This window comes from Gymnodraco acuticeps, unplaced genomic scaffold (assembly GCF_902827175.1).
Source record: "Gymnodraco acuticeps unplaced genomic scaffold, fGymAcu1.1, whole genome shotgun sequence".
NCBI lineage: Eukaryota > Metazoa > Chordata > Actinopteri > Perciformes > Bathydraconidae > Gymnodraco > Gymnodraco acuticeps.
This window is the reverse complement of record NW_022990764.1, coordinates 1,072,524-1,091,580: the sequence shown is the minus strand read 5'-3', so window position 1 is coordinate 1,091,580 and position 19,057 is coordinate 1,072,524. Positions and strand designations below refer to the sequence as shown.

Genomic DNA, 19,057 nt, shown 5'->3' with positions numbered 1-19,057 from the left:
GTGTGCAAACAAGCAGTGTGTTGCAAAAAGGCTGGTGTAATGTTTACATTGTGGGTAAATCCCTTTGGCTCGATAGGGAATGGCTTTCAAGCTGGATGTTGTCCAAATACCGGAAACATTATGGAGATGGTTTGAAGCAGCAGGAAGTTGTCCAAACAAAACAAGTGATACATGAACACAGATGAGTTCCAGCCAGGCCAGATGTTTAGGGGTTGCGAAAGTGTCTGGACTGAGGTGGAGTCCGTGTTTTTGTACGAGGAAAAAAAGAATATGAATAAGAAAAGTTGTTTATCTGTAAGATAAACACTTGCTCTCAAAAGGGAGGTACAATGGGTCATGGAATGAAATCATTGGTTTACTTGAATTAGTTTGGTCAGGTTTGAAGAAAACATCCTCTGATAAAGTTGGGTTACTTTTAGTAGGTGGCAGTGGGATGAACAGGACATTTATGAGCTCACAAAAAGGAGGCCGACTAATTTAACGATGCTGCTAAGTATAATCCTTTAGAGCTTTTAATCCGTTTTGTATTAACTACAGTATCCCATGACAACCCCACACACTCGTCTGTTGTGTTGTAGCAATATATTCCCCAATAATTTAACAAATTATTCACAATTTGTCCATTTCTTTTTATGTATCACCTTTAAGATATCTTATAAATTAATCATTTTTTTCATCCAAAGAGTCACTACTGTTACACAACATTACAAAACAAATATAATGACTAATATTCTTGACTCATCGCACTACAATTGTGTCTGTGGTGAAATACATGTCTGACTCTTATTCACCTTTGATTCAACATAAACTACCTAAAGAATAGCGGAGTAAGTGTAGAAAAATAAATCTTCGACTGGAATATATTATAACTAATATAGAAATATTATCCATAGAAATCCCATTGTAATGGTTTGTAGCACACCCCACCCTTTAATGATGATTGATGCAATCTCAATTGCAGGCAGCAAACACAGCAATATGCTTCTGTGATAACCAATGAAGAGATAACACAAAATGTATGCGAGGAATAGAAAAGAATATAGAGATAAACATTGAGTCAAGCATGAGTCCTTAAGGCCAGGCAGAAGTATGCATAGTAGGATACTACAGAGTTGACAATGTGCTTACCCACTGAGCGTAATGGATTATTGGATTGTCTTTGCAGACAGATGAGTCAAAACTAAAACATCTAAACTTGACATAACATACTAACTCACAAATACAACAAACTGAAGTACTCATTAGTCTACATTGGGACTTATCTTGAAACAAGTTTGTAATTGAAAGCTTGACTTTGAGTCTGCGATACAGTCGTAACAACCTCTGTGATCTGCTGTGCTTTTTGAGAGAAATATTTCAAATGTGTTTCTAACCAAATGCCAGTTAAATAAAGCACTGTTGGAAAAATAAATAAAGCCTACAAAAACAATAGTGTGCTATCAATCTTCAGACCCACTGAATACATGCTTTTAGTGTGGGGGGTCCAGGGTGAAAGATACATCATCTGTCCAATAAAGCCTGAAACAACAGACTGCTGCATTGTCTGGAGCTGTGACGGGGCCTATGTCAAACTCTGGCCGGGTCCTGTTGCCTTTGAATGTACTTTAGTGATCGTACATTCAAATGCAACAGGACCTCCCATTCTGCTCTGCAGATGTTAATTCTGGCAAGTCGTTACCTGACAAAACCTGCCTTTTTGACACTGGCAGCGTCAAAAGCAGCATATGTCCCAAGAAAAAACATTCAGGAAGAAAAAGAAACAAAGCTGTTTTAAAGTGAACTACCAAGCCCTTTCAACAACAACAACAACAAATATAATTACAAGTAAGGGCTTGGTGTTCACTCCATATAAGAATGTATCTTCCCATATTTGGATGGAAGGACGCCGTTTAGTTATTGTATGTACACGGTTGAAAAAAGTCATTGATAAACAAAATGTTCCAACAACTCAAACGTCTATATCAATGTCACAAGATAATACTGAGCCTGAAGCCACAACACACCACAGACATTTGAAGGCTGTCCTGTATCAACGGATTCTTAACAGTTTCATAAACAAAACACCCACTTTTGTGCAGCACTTTGGCAGAGCAATCTTATTTTATTAGCACAGCTGCCACCTTGGAGCACAGACAGATCCGGACCATAATGCACTTCTCCAAAGAGCAGCAACTCTCTTGCTCTTTTGTGTGGCCCTTGGATCGGTCCTGGAAACTGGCTGTGACCAACATAAAAAGGAGCAGGCTGGACTGTTCCAGGATGCATCGCTGTACACCTGCTTCTTACGCAGGAAGGCCTACAGCAAAGATAAACACAGCCAAGTCCAAAACGAAAGCCTTACTTGGGAGTGACGTCAAAAAGCTCCAGGGGAAAGTTTCTCTTTCTTTTCAAACTGTTTGTATTGGTAGCTGGCATTCAGTACAACATTGTGAAGAAAAATCTCAATGGCTCTTGCTATTCTGTAGCTGAGCCAGAACCAGGTCACTAACCCAGACTCAGAGTCCAGAGACTTTATATCAGTCCAGCACCAGAACAAGGATCGGGAACTGTTCTTTGTTTAAGCAATGTTTTAAAGTCAATATCACTTTGCTTTGTCAGTACTCACTGCCCCCCAAGATGCAGTGCAGAAGACCAAACCACCCCATAATGTGTGAATGTCAAAACTGAACAGAGAACAACAATAGTGATTGAAGCCCTAGTGGTTTTATCTCAGCAGTGCCTGCATAAGGCCAAGACAAACCTGTTCCCATATAATCAGCTGACCGTCTGCCAGCCAGGAAAGATGCCTTTCAGGCTTCGCTTGAGGGTTTCGAGCTCATATTATCACTCAACACTGCAGCAGCTCACATCTCTTCTGAGAGGCTGCAGAGGCCAGCTCACTGGCTGCTGGATCTCATCGCTCCCCAATAATTTCATGCTCAGCTCTGTTACGGCTAATTGGTGGGCATCATGGGGCTCCAAACACACATGCTTATACACAAGCATGTACGCACACACACATATTTGGGTATGTGTGGTGGCCTCTCGCAGCCTGCCGGGTCTGGGTCCAGTGCCAGGCTCCGTCTTGGGCTCTCCACAGAATAAAGAGCAGCTCTGTTCCCGGGTCTGCTGCACGGGATTCAGCCAGTGTTCACCCTCTGCTCCTCAGACAATACCCATTGTTCTGCTTTTTAATGAAGAAGAGTCGACATGGCTTAGTCACTTCCTGGGTCCCATGTATCAATGTAGGAGATGGATGGATCCTTGTGTTTCCAGAAAGGTTATGGGAGAGTTAAATCACATGCTAGAAGACGGCCTGTCAAAACTCAAACTGTCTTTCTGAGTAAACAACAACCTGCAAATCGGATGCAATATTTGCAAATGTTCGGAACACCTGACAATTACAATTCCAGTATCTCACTGTAGCTCTGTCTTGGTCTTTATGTTTAAATTCTAGATGTTTACCAGCTAGATGCCACGTGTCAGTGTAATGTCCCGTGCTGAGCAGGCAGCATACAGTGGCTGTTTTGCTGCCTAATGTGGCTTTAAGCTATTTCACGAGAACGCAAAACAAGGCAGTACATTCATGTTGTAAAATAAAAAAATCTCCACTTGAATCGACTGATAATGTTCTTAGGATTCATCTATTCGAGAAATAAATGGATTATACCAGCCTTAAATACATCTTTTATAACTTCAGTTTGTTTAATCTCAGCTAGATACTTTGTGAAAGGGTTTTACGTTGAGCTGTTGTGAGCGCAGGTCAAACACAGCTACCTTGGACCTGTCCATGTGACAAATTACTCTACAGTTAAACCTGACGGCTACCCTTGTGATTAACCTAAGGAGTACATTTCAGATGCATGGCCTCGCAGCACAAATAACAGCAACCTAGGGTGCTTCAGCCGCCTTTAAACAAAGAAGCTTAGATATAATCTGGAGAGTCTATTAAGAAGAGCAGCTACAACAACAGCTAAGCCTATTCTCCCCATATGGCATTTAAACAAGTATGGTCTGTAAACATCTCTGCCTCTTTGACAGCAGACATGATATTCAGCTCTGAGATGGAAGTGGATGGTGTCTTGGATGTGGGTACAACTTTATTTGATGTCAATTCTGTGGCTAGCTGAAGCAGAGGAGCAGACATGAGGCCTGGGCTGAATTCCTGCTACACAGAGTCATTTTCCTGTGGTTCAGCACCAAGCATATAGACTGGCTCATTCTGTACATATGAGTCAGAGATTGACTGCTGTCATTTCATGCTTTCAGCCAGTGTGACCTTATAGACCAAGAGACCCATTTTCCCCTTTTCAAATGTTGCTTATACCTCTAATGGTAGGCGTACTGGTAGCTTGGGATTGATTAAGCAATAAGTCCAGAGTAAATTGGTCTACCAAGATGTTGACGTGACCATTTGATTCACTGGGTTATGAGCGTTTTGCTGTGCAGAGTAAACATTTAAAGGGCTCTCCTCACACTAGCTCATCATCATGTGAGACCCATCTTCTTGTAGACTTGTCTCAGCAACACTATGGCAACCACAACAGAGGTAAAGACTTGCAAAAATGCTTTATATGTAACTACAGAGCCATTTTTAATAGATGTCAAATGGGAAAAGCTAAGCCCTTTAAACACTAAACAAGTTACATTTACAAGACACACAAAGCAAAGAGCTAGCAGGAATTACACACACAGCAAACAGCCCACTTAAACACTTGTGAAACAGTGAATACATTCCAGCTTTTACTTGCATGGAAATCTACCACCTTTGTTCTTAATTCTTTGTACAATTAATATTTGGGTTTACTACACCTCACTTCACGTCACGGACAAGGTCACATGTGACTCTCTTATCACTACAAGATCAGCTCTTGGCTCCAGGGATTCATTAAACAGAGACTTCAATGGGAGCTTTTCATTTAATAGAAAATGCCGCCAGTAAACGTTGTTTATCCGAAAAGTGGTACCATGCGATCATACAAAGCCATCACTGGTAAAAATTGAGACTGAATTAAAATATCCGACTGGAAATACTGAAATGCATGCTGGTGAATTGTGGATCGGATATCACACCTAAGCCTAACCCTAACTTTTAGAAAGGACATTTTCTCGTGGTTTTCAGGTTGCTGGCAGTAAGCAGGATGTCTAAAAACACCACTAAGCTTAGACATAATAAAATGAGTTAGTTTTGTATTAAACACATTGAAGTTTACAGTTCTTTCTTGACAAAACAATCTCTGCTCAAGGTCCACTTCCTCACTTGTTCCATGTACCACTAGTTCCTGGAACTTTTGACTTTCAGCGGAAACTTTTTTTATATTGTACAAAACTTAATGGGAGGGAATTGCTTCTTTTATTTGGAAACAGACAGCCTTTATATCTTTCATTATTACCGTAAGCATACACAAAAAGAAATAGAGACAGGGTATCGCACATTGATCTTTTTTGGTAGTGTCCAAAATGTGCCGGTGACACCAAGTTGCGGCCAGGTACTCAAAATGATAATGAAATGCTTTGTCAGGTTCTTGGACTGTTCCAAACGGAGGAAGCGGGAGTCAACAAGACATCCTAGTAGTGTCTTGAAAATCTTTAGAATAATACAAGTTTTTTATATATTACGAAAACTGTATTGGCATTGAAATTACTGCCAGATAAAATGTCAGGCTTCTTCATCTCAAAGTCCCGGCCTGAATTTCCTTCCCAGTACATCCCTGCTGTAGCACTTATCCGTATTCTCTGTGTGGTTACACGCATATGGTCTGCTCAGATGTTTGAGGTCACGAGTCAATATTTCAAAGGAGGCTTTTCATATCACAAAGCATGGACCCGAATTAAAATACTGTATGTCCTTGATAGGAAATTCAAGGGTTTAGTTAGGCGTGTGCTTGAATATGGTGGAACACGGCACAAGACTTTAATCCAAAAGGCTCGCCACTGCTACCCAGGGCTCGCCTGTTGATTCAACATATTAGGAGTGGAAGGTAAACAGTCGGGCTGCCATTCCCTCACGCCTAGGTTGAGGGAAGACTTGCTTTGCAGTAATTCTTAAACTAAAAGTGTCAGGTGTTTATAAAGAGGATAAAAAATAAACGATTAATGATTAGGTGAAAGGAATGATGATCAGCAGCCAAGTACACTTAAATGTTGACTCATCAGCATTGATTACCACTGATATGTTAGAGAAGGCTACTGAGAGGGGTGACGAGGTATTATCCTTATCATCTGCTAATCAAACCAAAGTGAGGTCATCAGAGTCACACAGTGCTACTCACATCAATGGAGCCAACAGCCGTCTGAGACACATTAGGGTTTGGATGGCAGTAAATAACACTAAATGATGGGATTAGAGCACTAAATTCTTCTAAAGCTGGAGGGCTTCCATCCCACCATGAGCTAAGACATCATGCTTGGCAGCAGGGGTGAGGAAGGGAGTGAGTGGGGGAGTTCCTGACATGCTGTGAGGATCTGCTTTTCTGACAGCCAGCCTACGAAATCCTCAAGTTAGACAAGTGGATTTGTTTTCTTTCTTGAAAGCATAATAAGGATTAGTTTTGTACAACATATTTTTGGATGTTCCTGACGTTTAGAAACCCATATTTAAGAATGGAAACGTCAATGCTCGGGCATACGTAAGCAAATCTAAAAGCAGGCGTGATTAAGGAGAAGGTCCAAATCCCTCTGTTGTGTTACGTCAGACCTCACTGCCCCAAAGGCTTGTCTCCAGCGCAAGATGGGATTCATCAGCTTCTGACAAGCAGCAATCACACCCCAACACCACACAGCAGCACACAATGCTTTGACTTCCACCTCAACTTGATCCACTTTCTGTAATGGGCTTACAGGCTAAAAGATCTCTGCAGAACAAGATCATTACATAACATGCATAACATTAGCAAAAGCAAAGCCCTGAACCAGAATAAAAGCAGCAAAGAAAGGTTGAAAGCAAATTCAACATTCAATCAAGCTGCTCTAAGAACCGGCTTTCTAAAGTCAAATTAGCAGCTAATGTTCATGAGAGCAGTGGAACAGGCAACAATCACGTTTGACCCACATCTTACCAGCTCTCAAATTTCACCATCACTGCACTGTTCTTCTATTTAGGCCTTTATTCACTGGCTGGGGAGCTTTGTGCGGAAAAGTGTCTCTTTCAGCAACAAGTATTTGATAGCAACAATGATGGCCTGTGTAATCATTTTGTAGTGCAAGTTAATATGGTTAATAATTATTTAAGATTCAACTTTATTGAGTACAAGTAATAAGACAATGAAATGTAGTTTACATCCAATGGGGCTTCTTACAACTATTCCCCATTAGTCAGTCAACATATTGTTGTAAGTTTTAGTCAACCATCAGCATCAACACTTTTCCTTCTCCTATTAACTGACTTGAAAGCTCTTCAAAGTCTGGAGGATCTTTCAACAACACCAGGAATGTGCTGCATTCCCTCTCAGGTAACATAATTGTTGACAGACGCTGGTTGACACTTTATGATGTGACAGATGTTTCAAAAGGAGCTGGCATGCTGGGCACTTAGAGCTTCAGTAGTGAGCCAGCGCCTGGACTCATAAAGTTCGGAAAAACTGCCATAAAAACAATCATTTAACTGCAGGTGTAACAACAACAATTTAGGAACAATTTTGTACAGAAGCATTGGAATGGACCTAGGCTGCTGAATAAGTTTGTTTGTTTGTAGCCTTTATTTAACCAGGTGAAAATCCCATTGAGATCAACGATCTCTTTTTCAAGGGAGACTTGAAGGCTATAAAGTACAGTAAACGTTCATATGTTGTGTTTGAAGTCAAGGGAGCCCAAATGAGGTGTGGATTTCAGCATGGTGTAAGGAAAGTTAAAAGCCTCAGAAACTTGTTGAGTTTTAAAAAAAAGTTACATTTGTGTGTCAATAAGTTCACTATCCTGTTGAACTACACTTTGATAAGGGTTGAAAAGTATTTGATAAGTGTTACCTCACCCTCTAATCAATATTCAAGCATTGCAACAGATGCAAATCTCTTGTGCCTCTAACACAAGTTTATTTTTGGTCGGAATAGCCCTTTTCTCTGAACAACAAAGGACATGCGTGCTGGACAACCAGCACCCACCAACACACAGCTGTCCCGTCCCAGGACAGCGAAGCATGGAGGGAACAAAGAGCAGACAGATGAAAATGGTTTTTTTTTTTCTCACTTACCAAAACGGTTGCAAATCTTTCCTCCAATTCACTAGGCTCGGGCATGGGTAGTTTCAGAGGCATGTTGTGTCCCCTGAAATCAGTGTGCTGGTCCATGCTCCCTGCGTTCCCCATGTTTGTCCAACAACTAGCCTACAAGTTTTCTCCCTCCTTCTTTCACTTGAGAAATTCTCCGCAGGGCGAAAATAAACAAAAATATCCTCAGGTCCTTTGGTTTTGTCACTCTCGCAGACTTCTTAGAGGTTTATATCCTGTTCTTCAACATTAAGCACATGTGAAGGAGGCAGCATAAAGCGACGGGTCCGAGCAGCAGCAGCAGCGGCAGAGCCCCTGGTGAGGCATTTTCACGGCGGAATGAGGAGACCTGGAAACTTCCACACCGACCTTTCTTCGCTGTTATCCGTATCTTGCACAATTTCGGCTCCACTCCCAGCCGGTAGTAATGACGACAAGCATGATTCACGCTTTTTTGCAATCCCCCCCGTCTCCCCGTCTGTTAGTAGTGAATGGAACTGCTTCGATAATCCCTCCGCTGCTGACCAGCTAGTTAAGGAGGAGGAGGGGGCTCCACAAACACACACACACTCACAGCACACACACCACCGCTGCACACAGACTCATCCCTCCCTACAATGAGTCCTTTCAGGGGGCAAGCCTCCGACTTCTTCTCGGGGCGTAGTTCCCAAAGCCGTCGCTAAGGAGATGATATTTGTTGTGTTGCATTCTGGTACTTCGAGTCCATTGTGAGAGAACTTTGGTCCCCCCCAGGATAGTTACAGGGGCTCTTTGAAGGGAATTCAAACTCTTCATGTAGGTTATGGGCTTGTAGTCAATGTATTTTAAATAATGTTAAAGCGGTACATTTGTTGCCTTTATGAATAAATGAAATATCAAACTTACATCAACTTCATTTTAGAGTTGATGATGTGAACGTTTTTTCCCCCCAGAGTAGGCCTGGCTTGTGAATTGGCAGTCTACTCTAGCCCTATCTTTAGGGACCAGAACACTTTATGTTACTGTTGTTTTTGTATCACTTTACACAATAAACACTTTGACTTTGCCATGGCATAAGTGTAGCTCACACAACATGAATGTAATGTCCCAGTAAGCTGGGCGCATCGACCTATAATGTGCACCAAAACCCTGGAACTAGCACACCTGATTGTAATAAAGCAATAATGATCATTATTGGTAACACAAGTGTTCTGATGTGAATTGTCTGGCCATTTATTTAGCATTACAATCTATTTTCTAGATTTGTATTCTATAAGCAGAGGAATTTAATCTTTGATCCTTTTCACAAAAGACAGTGATGTTTGAATGTCTACTGTAGAAAAAGTCTACTATATTATAAAATACTATTATTCAAAGTTATCAAAGCAATATTTATCAAGTAATCACTAATTTTCGTGGTTATGTAAAATCTCTTAAATTATTGCATGACAACAATTGTATGATGACAAAGCTGACTCCCTTAACACTCCCTTAAAGATCTCAACATGGAATGGGATGAAATCTGATCTGCTGACAGGGTGGGGACCACATTACGCACAAGAGGATGACATCAGCATACAGCGCTCTGGAGGCGATCCAGAGGTTCTCCAGATGCACAGTGGTTGTATTCAGGCTGCTGGACTGATTCAACAGGGGATGGTGTGTCACATCTGAGGTTGCTGACTTGAGACATGGAGGATGCAAAACACGGTTGACTGAGCTCATACTTACGTGTCCCAAGCATCGTCCCAAGTTAAACTTGTTTGCTCAGACTCCTCCCCTTGTGTTGTATGATGTGTAGAACATGTGTATGCACTTACTGGGTTATATTTACTCAGAGGATGCTGCTCATTATGGTGTTCATTCAAACTTGGTATGAAGGAAGAAGCTTGAAGATTAGAACTCATTCCAACAATTGCAAAAAAACATAGGACCAGTATTTGGATGGGAAGAGTTTGTAAAGAAACAACCAGCATTTGAGCTTGAATGAAAACTGACTGGGCTCAATTGATTCAATGTTGTTACGATCCATTATGTCATCTTAATGAGTAATGTTTATATGTGTGCTAGAGTATTACATGACATATTATTAGTTCTAATGCAGTTATTTATATATTACAGACATCTCTAAGTTTTTCTTGGGAACACAAACTCATGTAATACACTTTTCTCATAATTCCAGTCACTGTGAATGTGTGGTTAATGAACCAATTATGTTATAACCATTACAAACAAATAGACCTCACTGTTCACTGAGAGCAGTGCATGACTTAAGACAGACAATTGATGGTATGTGCTGCCTGACAAGCATCGCTGACCACAGCTGATTGTGACTCACAGCAACAAAAAGCTGTTATTCATTGACAGCAATCTAGCCAGTGCAGTTAATATCTATTTACATTTATATATGAAGCATTTACCAACAGACTCATGAGGTTTTTGAATGTATAGATTGAGGGGGCACCTTGCAGCTGCATTTCCAAGATGTCTAGGGGAATATGAGACTCCAGATATATCCACAAGGAAATATAAAATGCAAAGGAGATGCCAGAAATAAAGACAGCACAATCAGAGCTCTGTGTGAGGAGGCTCAGGGGGTTCTATTGGCTGCTCAGTTGAGTTAACATCTGTGAAATTAAGTTCTCTTAAGAGAAGACTCATGGAGTTATGGCCCTCAAAAGGCTGGAGTGGAGCAACAAATGCGTCTTTGTTTCTTAAATTAAGGGCTGGGGACTTCAGTGATGAAGTAGATGCAGATGTAGCTGAGCAAGACGTGGTCCTGTAAATCTTCAGAGCAACAATGCCCTCTAATGTATGGAGAGTGTATTGCCCACTCTGGGTAAGACCGCTGTCTGCAAATCACAACTTTTGCAAGAGGATAAACAAATCAAATAATTATTGGCTTGGTGAAATGAACTGTTCCAGTCGTTACATCTGGAAACAATGAACCCTAATTCCAACATCATACATTAGTGGCCTGAATGTGCACCTTTTGTTACAAATCATATCACCATCCAATTTAGGAACAATTATTTTTGACAGTCAGGACGTTAATTGATTTATGTTTATTTACACCCAAGATGTGGAGGTTTAAAAAAATATTTGCCCTGCACTGTGTAGCGCAGTATATATGAACTATGAATAGTATAGGTCTACACATAGACATAATGCCAGAGACTGAGTATCAAACTATATTTATTGTATACAGTATAGGGACAACAAATAATGTACAAATCAAAAGAAATATGTCCATGTCACCCTGCAAAACTAAGTGGACATATTTCTACTAACACATGAGTGCAACAAACTAAGCAACTGTTTAGATAGATTTGACAAACATTTAAAAATTGGCAGCAAAGTATTGCCTGAATAGTTTATACATTAACTGAAATATATATTGTTAGATGAGATACGCATTTTCTTCACTGGCAAAGATGAAATATTTGTTTTCTAGAGTCCTGAATAGTTGGAAAGAAGTCAATGAACACATCGAGAGAACTGTTCTGTTGCTGTGTGACGACAAAGACCACCGTTAGAGACAGTAACCCTTTACATCTACATATTATATATTAACCAAACCCTTTTATAAAAGAATATTGATTTAGCCGTTTGGTCCAGAAACATTACTGTACTTTATTTACTATTGAGTTGAGGGTGATCATATTGAGGTAAAACATCCATATGGATCTGAAGTCGCATTTGTCTTGGGCATGGATACATCAAATAAAAAAAGACAACTTTATTACATGGGAAATATGTTGTTCCTGTTTACAAAGAATAACCACAAGCTCCCATCCAGCAATTATCCTCCATAGCAATCCTATCAAGTACATGAACTAAAAGTAGTTGAGCCCCCCCCCCCCCTGAATTGAAATGCTCACAACAATCTGGAAATCTTAAAGAAGAAGAAAAGCAAGGTTTTGGCTTGTAGTTTAGCTTATGGTTTATAGACATGCGTGAGGTCATTTCAACATCAAAAGTAGTTGTAGCAGTTGTTTTCCCATTACGAGCCATATCTGATCTGAGACCTGCCCCTGGACAATTTCAAATCATCCATTAATGTGAATAAAATATGTTTCTAAATTACCCTGCATCTCATCGTTCATTTTTGGCCCAAAATGCAAAACCTTCTACCTTCTTCTATGTTGTGAACAGCCTGACCAAGCAGAGTGAGAAAAAAAAAAGGAGAAACAAATACAACAGGGAAGAACTGGTGTGGATGTTCTTTCCAGAGTCCAGGTCCAACTTAAGAAAAGACTCCCCCGGTCTGTTGTTGAAATACATCAATAGTGTCCTCATCCTCCATCTCCAGCTGTAATAACAAAAACACACATATATATATTATATATATATTACTCTACAGCCAATGCACAATATATCTCCTTAGAAGTAGAGCTTGGTATCAAACCCTCAATACTTCTGCTTTGTTTTCTGTAATTCCTGTTTGAAATGAACATTTTTAGACAAATATATTAATGTTATTTTGGGGATGGCTGCTAGTTTTTAAATATGTATATGTTCAATACAAATGGTTTTGGGCTGCACAACATATTGTTTTACATTGACATTGTGCACACGTGCTATAGTCCCATCATAGGAAGTGCAATGTCAGCAAAGTAACATGTGGCATGACAAAAGGAAAACTCTCATGTATCATTTCTCTTTACTTATCCAGTGTTTTCCAATCATTTCCTACAGTCTAGGTGCTACAATTTCTATATCAAACAGGTATATTTCTACATTTCTCAATTGGCAGTCCTGCATCTGACCAGGTGAATCAAATCGATGGTTCAGTCAGCTGCTGGGTGTGTTGGTTTGGAAGGCCTGAAGTGTAACACCCCAGCAGGGAGGGACGGTGCGCCAGACACAACTGGAAAGTCAGTTTTTCTTATATTGTGCAGCCATACTGTGAATGATGAATATTCACTCATTTATCATATCCATTGTTACAATACAAGACTAGCTTTTACTAACCTGTGAAGGTGTGTCCGTTTCATTAATTGGCTGTCCATCAAACCTAAACCTTATCTGACGAATTGACAGTCCCTGTAAGACAAAACAAACATAAATGAAATATTGCACCCAGTAGCTATAAACCAAAAATATAAACAACAGTTCGGTCATTCATCCCATTGTGATGTTATTAAGTCAAGGTTCAATTTACCGACAGGTATATGTTTCAGTCTTTCAGAATAAGCGTACCTGTCTTTCGCAGTAGGCTTTCATTAGTTTGCTGAGAGGGGTATGCCTTTTAATTTTGAACTGTACAACTGACCCATCCTGACCAGCTACCTTGAGGTTTATGTGTTCATTCTCCGTCTTCACTCCCTCCTGCAACAAAAAAACACTCATTAGCACAAAAAAAACGGAGATATGATGACATTATCCAACATCCACTCCCACATGATGCTAATGTTTATTTAGAGGGGGTCGTGCTGCTAGTGAATCCTGACGACGACCCCCATTACACTCACATAACACGATGACGAATTAAAACCACCATGTGGGAATGTATTGAAGAGTGCATTTAATTTAGATCATAATCATTTAGGAAGACAACACTGCTCAGTCTTCCTGTTTCCAACCTCTGCCTTTACTACCATGGATGTATTTATGGTTAGTACACGCAGCCACCGACCGCCATCATTTACCGTTAACCTGCCGGTGTCCGTTAGTATGAGGTGACTCTACATACAACAACAGCAAACTCATGTTAGCTTCCGTTCAAGTTTCAATAGAAAGAGCTTAGACGTAGCGACAAGCTTCGTCGTTTCAACTCCAACCCACACACTCACCTTCATAACTCCATATCATTCTTCTGTGTGCATCTCACAAATGTATTTATATCAACAATAAGTAGTATGTATTCTACATCATGTCGTTGCTTTTATTTACATGTATATAGACGTCTGCATTCACTTAAAACCTTTTCTGCAACATTTAGCTAATGTTTTTTTTATTTGACATGTTAATAGTTGTATTTACCTGCATGACTTGCACACTGGTCTTGCAACATGATCGTGTACCATTTAGTTATACTCGTTTTCTTCTTGCAATATTGAGTATAGTTGTATTTCATATACAGTATATTTATGTTGCATGGTTGGAGGAGCATTAGATTTAACTTGGAATTGCTATAACTACACTGTAGCTCCCGTGCACATAACAATAAAGCATCTGAACCTTTCAATCTCGAATCATTTGTGTCCCCCTGTGGTTAGCATAGCAAGCTAGTCCATGTTCAAACTGGCGCTGAAAGCCACAATGGCGCAAAGGGAAAACACAAATCATTCATTTCACTTGCAATCTCCGAAGCCAACGTTAACAAACCCACCCTCAATGTATGATTAAGCAACTGAGAAACGTTAGCTATCAGTAGTGGATGCTCATAATGAGGGGACAGTACAAACAAAGCGCTGTTCGACAAAAGATCCGCTATTTGGTCAACCTTTGTTTTCTCCATCGACCCGCTCAAATGCGGAGTCTGTAGCCTGGAAGCAGCTAGCGTTAGCTTAGCTGAATGTGCTAACGTTAACTTGAAACTGGCACCATTGGCAGCCAACAGCAAACACGACGTTCCTTCGAAGAGATAGAGAAATGTTACAAACCTTTGGCTTCTCTTCAGACATTGTGCTGTTTTACCGGTGGTTTACTGATAACGCAGAAGCAGGCTGTTAACTGTGAAGCGTGTTATCAGCTCCTCCGGCTCTTTCGTTTAGATCAGGAGCGCGCGCGTACTGTGATTTGAAATGTAATTCGACATAAAGGGGTCACGTGCTTCACGTTTATTCGTGAGCGCGGATACGTGAGCTAATTTGCGCGTTCCCGCGAGATAGGGAAAACAAAAGGGCCCTTCTGCATTTGACCGAAGATCCAAATAGTTAAAACAACATTTGCATTGGGACTCAGAAACAAAACACAACAAACCAAGAAGAACACATTGCTCTCAGGAACTGCAACATGAATGAATAGATAGAGAAAAACTTACGAATATTAGTTTCCTTGGTGAAGTGAGAGATAGATGAAAACACACATGAAATTACTTTCCACTGGGTTTAATAGTTCCATTATTTCTCTCAGTACAGAACAGTTTCATTTGAATCCTCTTGTTTCTGTAAAAGTCTTTGGATAAGGTGTGTCAGGGAAATTATGACATTTGTAAACTATGGAAATTGATTTACTTATTTTAAGTCACAAAAGAAAATTCAAATGTATTTATGTTATAAATCGTAGTAATAATAATAAAACATGTTATTTATATAGCGCTTTTCCTGGTGCTAAAAGCACTTTACAAGCAAGTAAAAATGGTCCCAATTGGTTTCAAACAAAAACTGCACAATAATCAAATCACTCGCATGTGGTTCAAGAAAACACATTTCTTTCATCCATTAAGTCACATGTTATAAACGTTTTATATAAAAATAAATGTTGTACTTTCAGAACAGATCAGTAAAATAGTGCGTATTACAACTCAAATGAAACTGCTGTTATTTAAGAACCACAATTGCTCTGAACTTCTCTTGAGTTGTACAAAACTAACAATGCTGCATGTTATGCAAAATAACACAGTGAGTTTGTATAGCTTGTTGGACAATATGCTTTGAACTGAACAGAATCTCATATTATGAAAAGACAAAATAAATATGAACCTGGTTTAACAGCAGAAAACAATGTGCATAAAATATGAAATATTAGGTGAAGGAAACTGTAAAATATGGTGCACACTTAATCAAAAATAAATTCAGAACATCTTGGTGACATTTTTTGACAAACACTGAAATGAAATCAGATCATCACAGTTTCATATCTTAATGTTACTGGCATCAATAAGATCAACTTAAGGATTGTTGGTGGTGGAATCATCGCTGAGGTTCTTCTTAATGATCGTCCATACGGGCGTATGGGTTTTCCTTTGCAACACCTACAAATAAAAATAGAGAACAAATCATATAAGCATGTTATGGCTTCCGGCATTGCACTGTATTGAAAGAGTTTTGAAAGTTGGATGCAAATACAATTTTCTAAAAGCAAACATATTTCTAAATTGCTTGTTTTCCCCAAAAACAATTTAAATAAAAATGTGGAAAATAAATGTACACTGTTTATGCAGAGTCATTTGTATCCAGTAGATGGAGCTAATGTACTACATTGGTTGTTTTTACATTGCTTCTTTCTCTTGATTTGTGATGACTTAAATGCTGTTTTCTTGTTTTATCGGCTCAAATGTTGTTATCTTTATCTCATGTTGTCTCTTTAATTGTATCCCATTATACATTCATTTTGCAACTGTTTCATCATTGAGTATGTAAACAAAGATATCTTTTTTTTAATTCAAAAAGTACATTTATTACCCACTTAAACTGCACAAACAAGGAAATAGTCTCACCATATTTTTGCCTGATCTCGTCATGTCTCATCTGCATTTCTGTCCTCCTGTAGGGAGAGAAACAAAGACAAATTGTTGGACAACAGAGAACAGTGGATGCCTTCACATCTAGACATTTTGAATTCTCAATGAGGATCAAAACAAAGTACTATTGTAGAGGGCTGTAGTTTATACCAAAAACCCTATTTCACATTTGATATAGAAATATTGATATTAGAAATACTATTAGTTTTCTTTAAATGTCCTTATTAATGTTTTTTATCAACATAATGATGTGGACAGTCAACAAAATGTAGTGCAGGAGACTCACTCTTATGTTAGTTGTTTTGTTATATCTACAGTATAATGACAGTACCAGTAATAAGGGTCTCTATTTTATCTTTTTTTAAATCCCGTCCTCATAGCCATTTACTTTGCTTTCTGACGGCTCTTCCTTGCACGGGTTTGCCGCTCAACCTTCACGTCTTCTCTCTTGTTCCTAAAATAAAAGAATATGTGATTATACATATATATGCATTGCAAAAATAAATGACAATAGTGAGTCTGATGTGCTTTGCATTCAGCCTAATACAGCACGTAATGGAGCATGCAACAGTTAATCAGTCTTATATTTCAAATGTATATCCATCTCCTCATCATCCAAAAGCCATTATTACATTAACAAAAGGCTAGACCACTTCTAAATAGAAAGATTAATGTTTTTTCCTCAAAACTAAGCTGCAGCTACAAATTCTGGCAGGCTTTTGGAGACGGCGGTATCAGCCTGGCCTCGCAGAAAATCAACCCATTGTGTTCCACGTCCTCCTCCTGCCATGTTAAACCACATTTCGGAGCCAGCACTTCACATGGCTTAATGCTTACCCAACTCTTTCACACTTGCAGCAGCAGAAGCAGCAAACCAGAATGCTGATGATGATGACGCCTCCCAGCACTGACATGGTGATGATCAAAATCTGGAAGTTTACTGGAAATAAAAAGGAAGATACACAGTGAAAAAGGAAGCACTGAATATGACTCAATGCATCGCAATAGACACTTCAGCTCCGGTTGGACAAAAGCAGTTGGGCTCTTAGTAGACCAGAACATTGTCGTCATTTAAAAGTGGGTTATGGTTCTTCTTTGGAGAATTGGCACTATACTCATTCATTCAATCAGTATTATTTAAAAGTACTAAACTAGTCGCATACATTTTTTTAACTATTGGTAAACAAAACAAAAGTAGTATTTGTCTGATATATGTCATATACTAGGGCTGTAATTATTTGTATTATTGATTATTATCTGGATTGATTAATTGTTTGACTTCTAAAATATCATAAAATAGTCATAAATGCCCATCAGCATACCTGAAGCATGAGTTGAGGTCTTACAATTGCCTGTTTAACATTGATTTGACTATCAAGTAAAAAAACAAAGTAGTGACAAAAGAATGCTTGTCATTTCTATTTTGAAAAATGACCCGGACAATATATTGATATTGCGATAATAATTGAAGGACACAGCGACATCAGGTTGGCATTAATGGTGATCTGAGGCCTTGGGTTGACTGAGCCTTTTTCACATTTAAGTGTAACGTAAACGTAGGGAGTCTTACCCCAACACAACCCCCATCGTGCATCATTCAGTGGACACACACTCCTGGGGGGCAAGATGTTCCTCACTGGGTAGTCCAAGCATTGTTTGGTTGGTGTACACCACAAACACTGCAACAAAAACAGCAACAAACACTGTGCTTAGGATCATATTGTTGGTCATAGTATTACTAACAACACTGAAGAAAGTTACTTGCAAAAATGTTTCAAATTTGGATCAATAAAGTACTTCTTATCTTATCTTATCTTACTATCTGTGTTTGGCTGGAGTTGAACATACTTACTGTTACATTCTGCAGACATTCAGAGCAGCTGGTGTTGGATCTCAAGGCACAGGGAACTGAAACTGACAAGTTACAGATTGTTATATAGTAGGTTATAGGGCCTAGTGACCTTCCTTTTATGGTGTAAATTCAAGCAGTTGTATAAATGGCCTAAAAAGAAAGGAAATCAAATCTTACTGGAAGTTAACATTTCTGGCCACTGGGAAAAATCCTCAACAGAGTTTACAGTGACACACATTCACATTACAGAGAAACTTAGTTAAAGTTTGTTTGGAAGCCATCACAATGAATTAAGATGATAATCTTTGCTCATAATCCATGTTCTGTTATCATGTGACCACCCCCTGACCCAGTTGTTACTGTACACAACAAAGCACAACGCCTCAGTCTTAAATAAAATAAAAACACTCTTACTCGTGTTTGGAGCAGGAGTCGAAGTCTGCGCCTCCGTGGTTATAAAAACACCGAAGAAAATGAAGGCTAAAATAAAGGCTGAAAGTGTGTTAACTCCGGCCATTGTGGAGCGAGTGGAGGGAGCTCGTGCGGACTGCGAGAAACAACAGCAACACTAACCTCTCAGTCCGGAGGGTGGACCCCTCTGACGTCATCAACCCCTGACGCTCGTCTCACGAAA

The 19,057-nt window shown here is 39.4% G+C and overlaps 3 protein-coding genes across 6 annotated transcripts in view; all 3 read right to left on the bottom strand.

Moving 5' to 3' along the window:
- The window catches only part of fmnl2a (formin-like 2a), a 51,236-nt gene extending 42,422 nt beyond the window's left edge, over positions 1-8,814 (bottom strand). For 2 of the 4 annotated variants that reach the window (XM_034232436.1, XM_034232435.1), the window contains exon 1: positions 8,168-8,812. In XM_034232436.1, the coding sequence (XP_034088327.1) occupies positions 8,168-8,281 (114 nt within the window). In that variant the 5' untranslated portion in view covers positions 8,282-8,812. Of the gene's footprint in view, positions 1-8,167 lie in introns of all 4 variants that reach the window. The other 2 variants (XM_034232433.1, XM_034232434.1) reach the window with 2 other exon arrangements.
- A 2,525-nt stretch (positions 8,815-11,339) lies between these two features.
- sumo3b (small ubiquitin like modifier 3b) lies at positions 11,340-14,926 on the bottom strand. Its single transcript, XM_034232398.1, has 4 exons — positions 14,770-14,926; positions 13,364-13,492; positions 13,136-13,207; positions 11,340-12,473 (listed from the first exon to the last, which is right to left on the bottom strand). The coding sequence occupies exons 1-4, from the start codon at positions 14,788-14,790 to the stop codon at positions 12,408-12,410; spliced, it is 288 nt and encodes a 95-aa protein (XP_034088289.1). The 5' UTR covers positions 14,791-14,926; the 3' UTR covers positions 11,340-12,407.
- Positions 14,927-15,200: 274 nt separating this feature from the next.
- pttg1ipb (PTTG1 interacting protein b) lies at positions 15,201-19,029 on the bottom strand. Its single transcript, XM_034232354.1, has 7 exons — positions 18,838-19,029; positions 18,424-18,485; positions 18,142-18,250; positions 17,409-17,511; positions 16,960-17,025; positions 16,548-16,594; positions 15,201-16,082 (listed from the first exon to the last, which is right to left on the bottom strand). Exons 1-7 carry the CDS (start codon positions 18,938-18,940, stop codon positions 16,039-16,041), a joined length of 534 nt encoding a protein of 177 aa, XP_034088245.1. The 5' UTR covers positions 18,941-19,029; the 3' UTR covers positions 15,201-16,038.
- Between the last annotated feature and the right edge of the window lie 28 nt (positions 19,030-19,057).

Coding starts and splice junctions, on each gene's coding strand:
- sumo3b (XM_034232398.1), bottom strand. CDS start 14,790: ATGTCTGAAGAGAAGCCAAAG. Junction 13,493..14,769: donor TGTCTGAAGAGAAGCCAAAG/GTTTGTAACATT, acceptor TTTTTGTTGCAG/GAGGGAGTGAAGACGGAGAA. Junction 13,208..13,363: donor AAGCCTACTGCGAAAGACAG/GTACGCTTATTC, acceptor TTTGTCTTACAG/GGACTGTCAATTCGTCAGAT.
- pttg1ipb (XM_034232354.1), bottom strand. CDS start 18,940: ATGGCCGGAGTTAACACACTTTCAGCCTTTATTTTAGCCTTCATTTTC. Junction 18,486..18,837: donor GACTCCTGCTCCAAACACGA/GTAAGAGTGTTT, acceptor GTAACTTGTCAG/TTTCAGTTCCCTGTGCCTTG. Junction 17,512..18,141: donor ACGATGGGGGTTGTGTTGGG/GTAAGACTCCCT, acceptor TTTTATTTCCAG/TAAACTTCCAGATTTTGATC.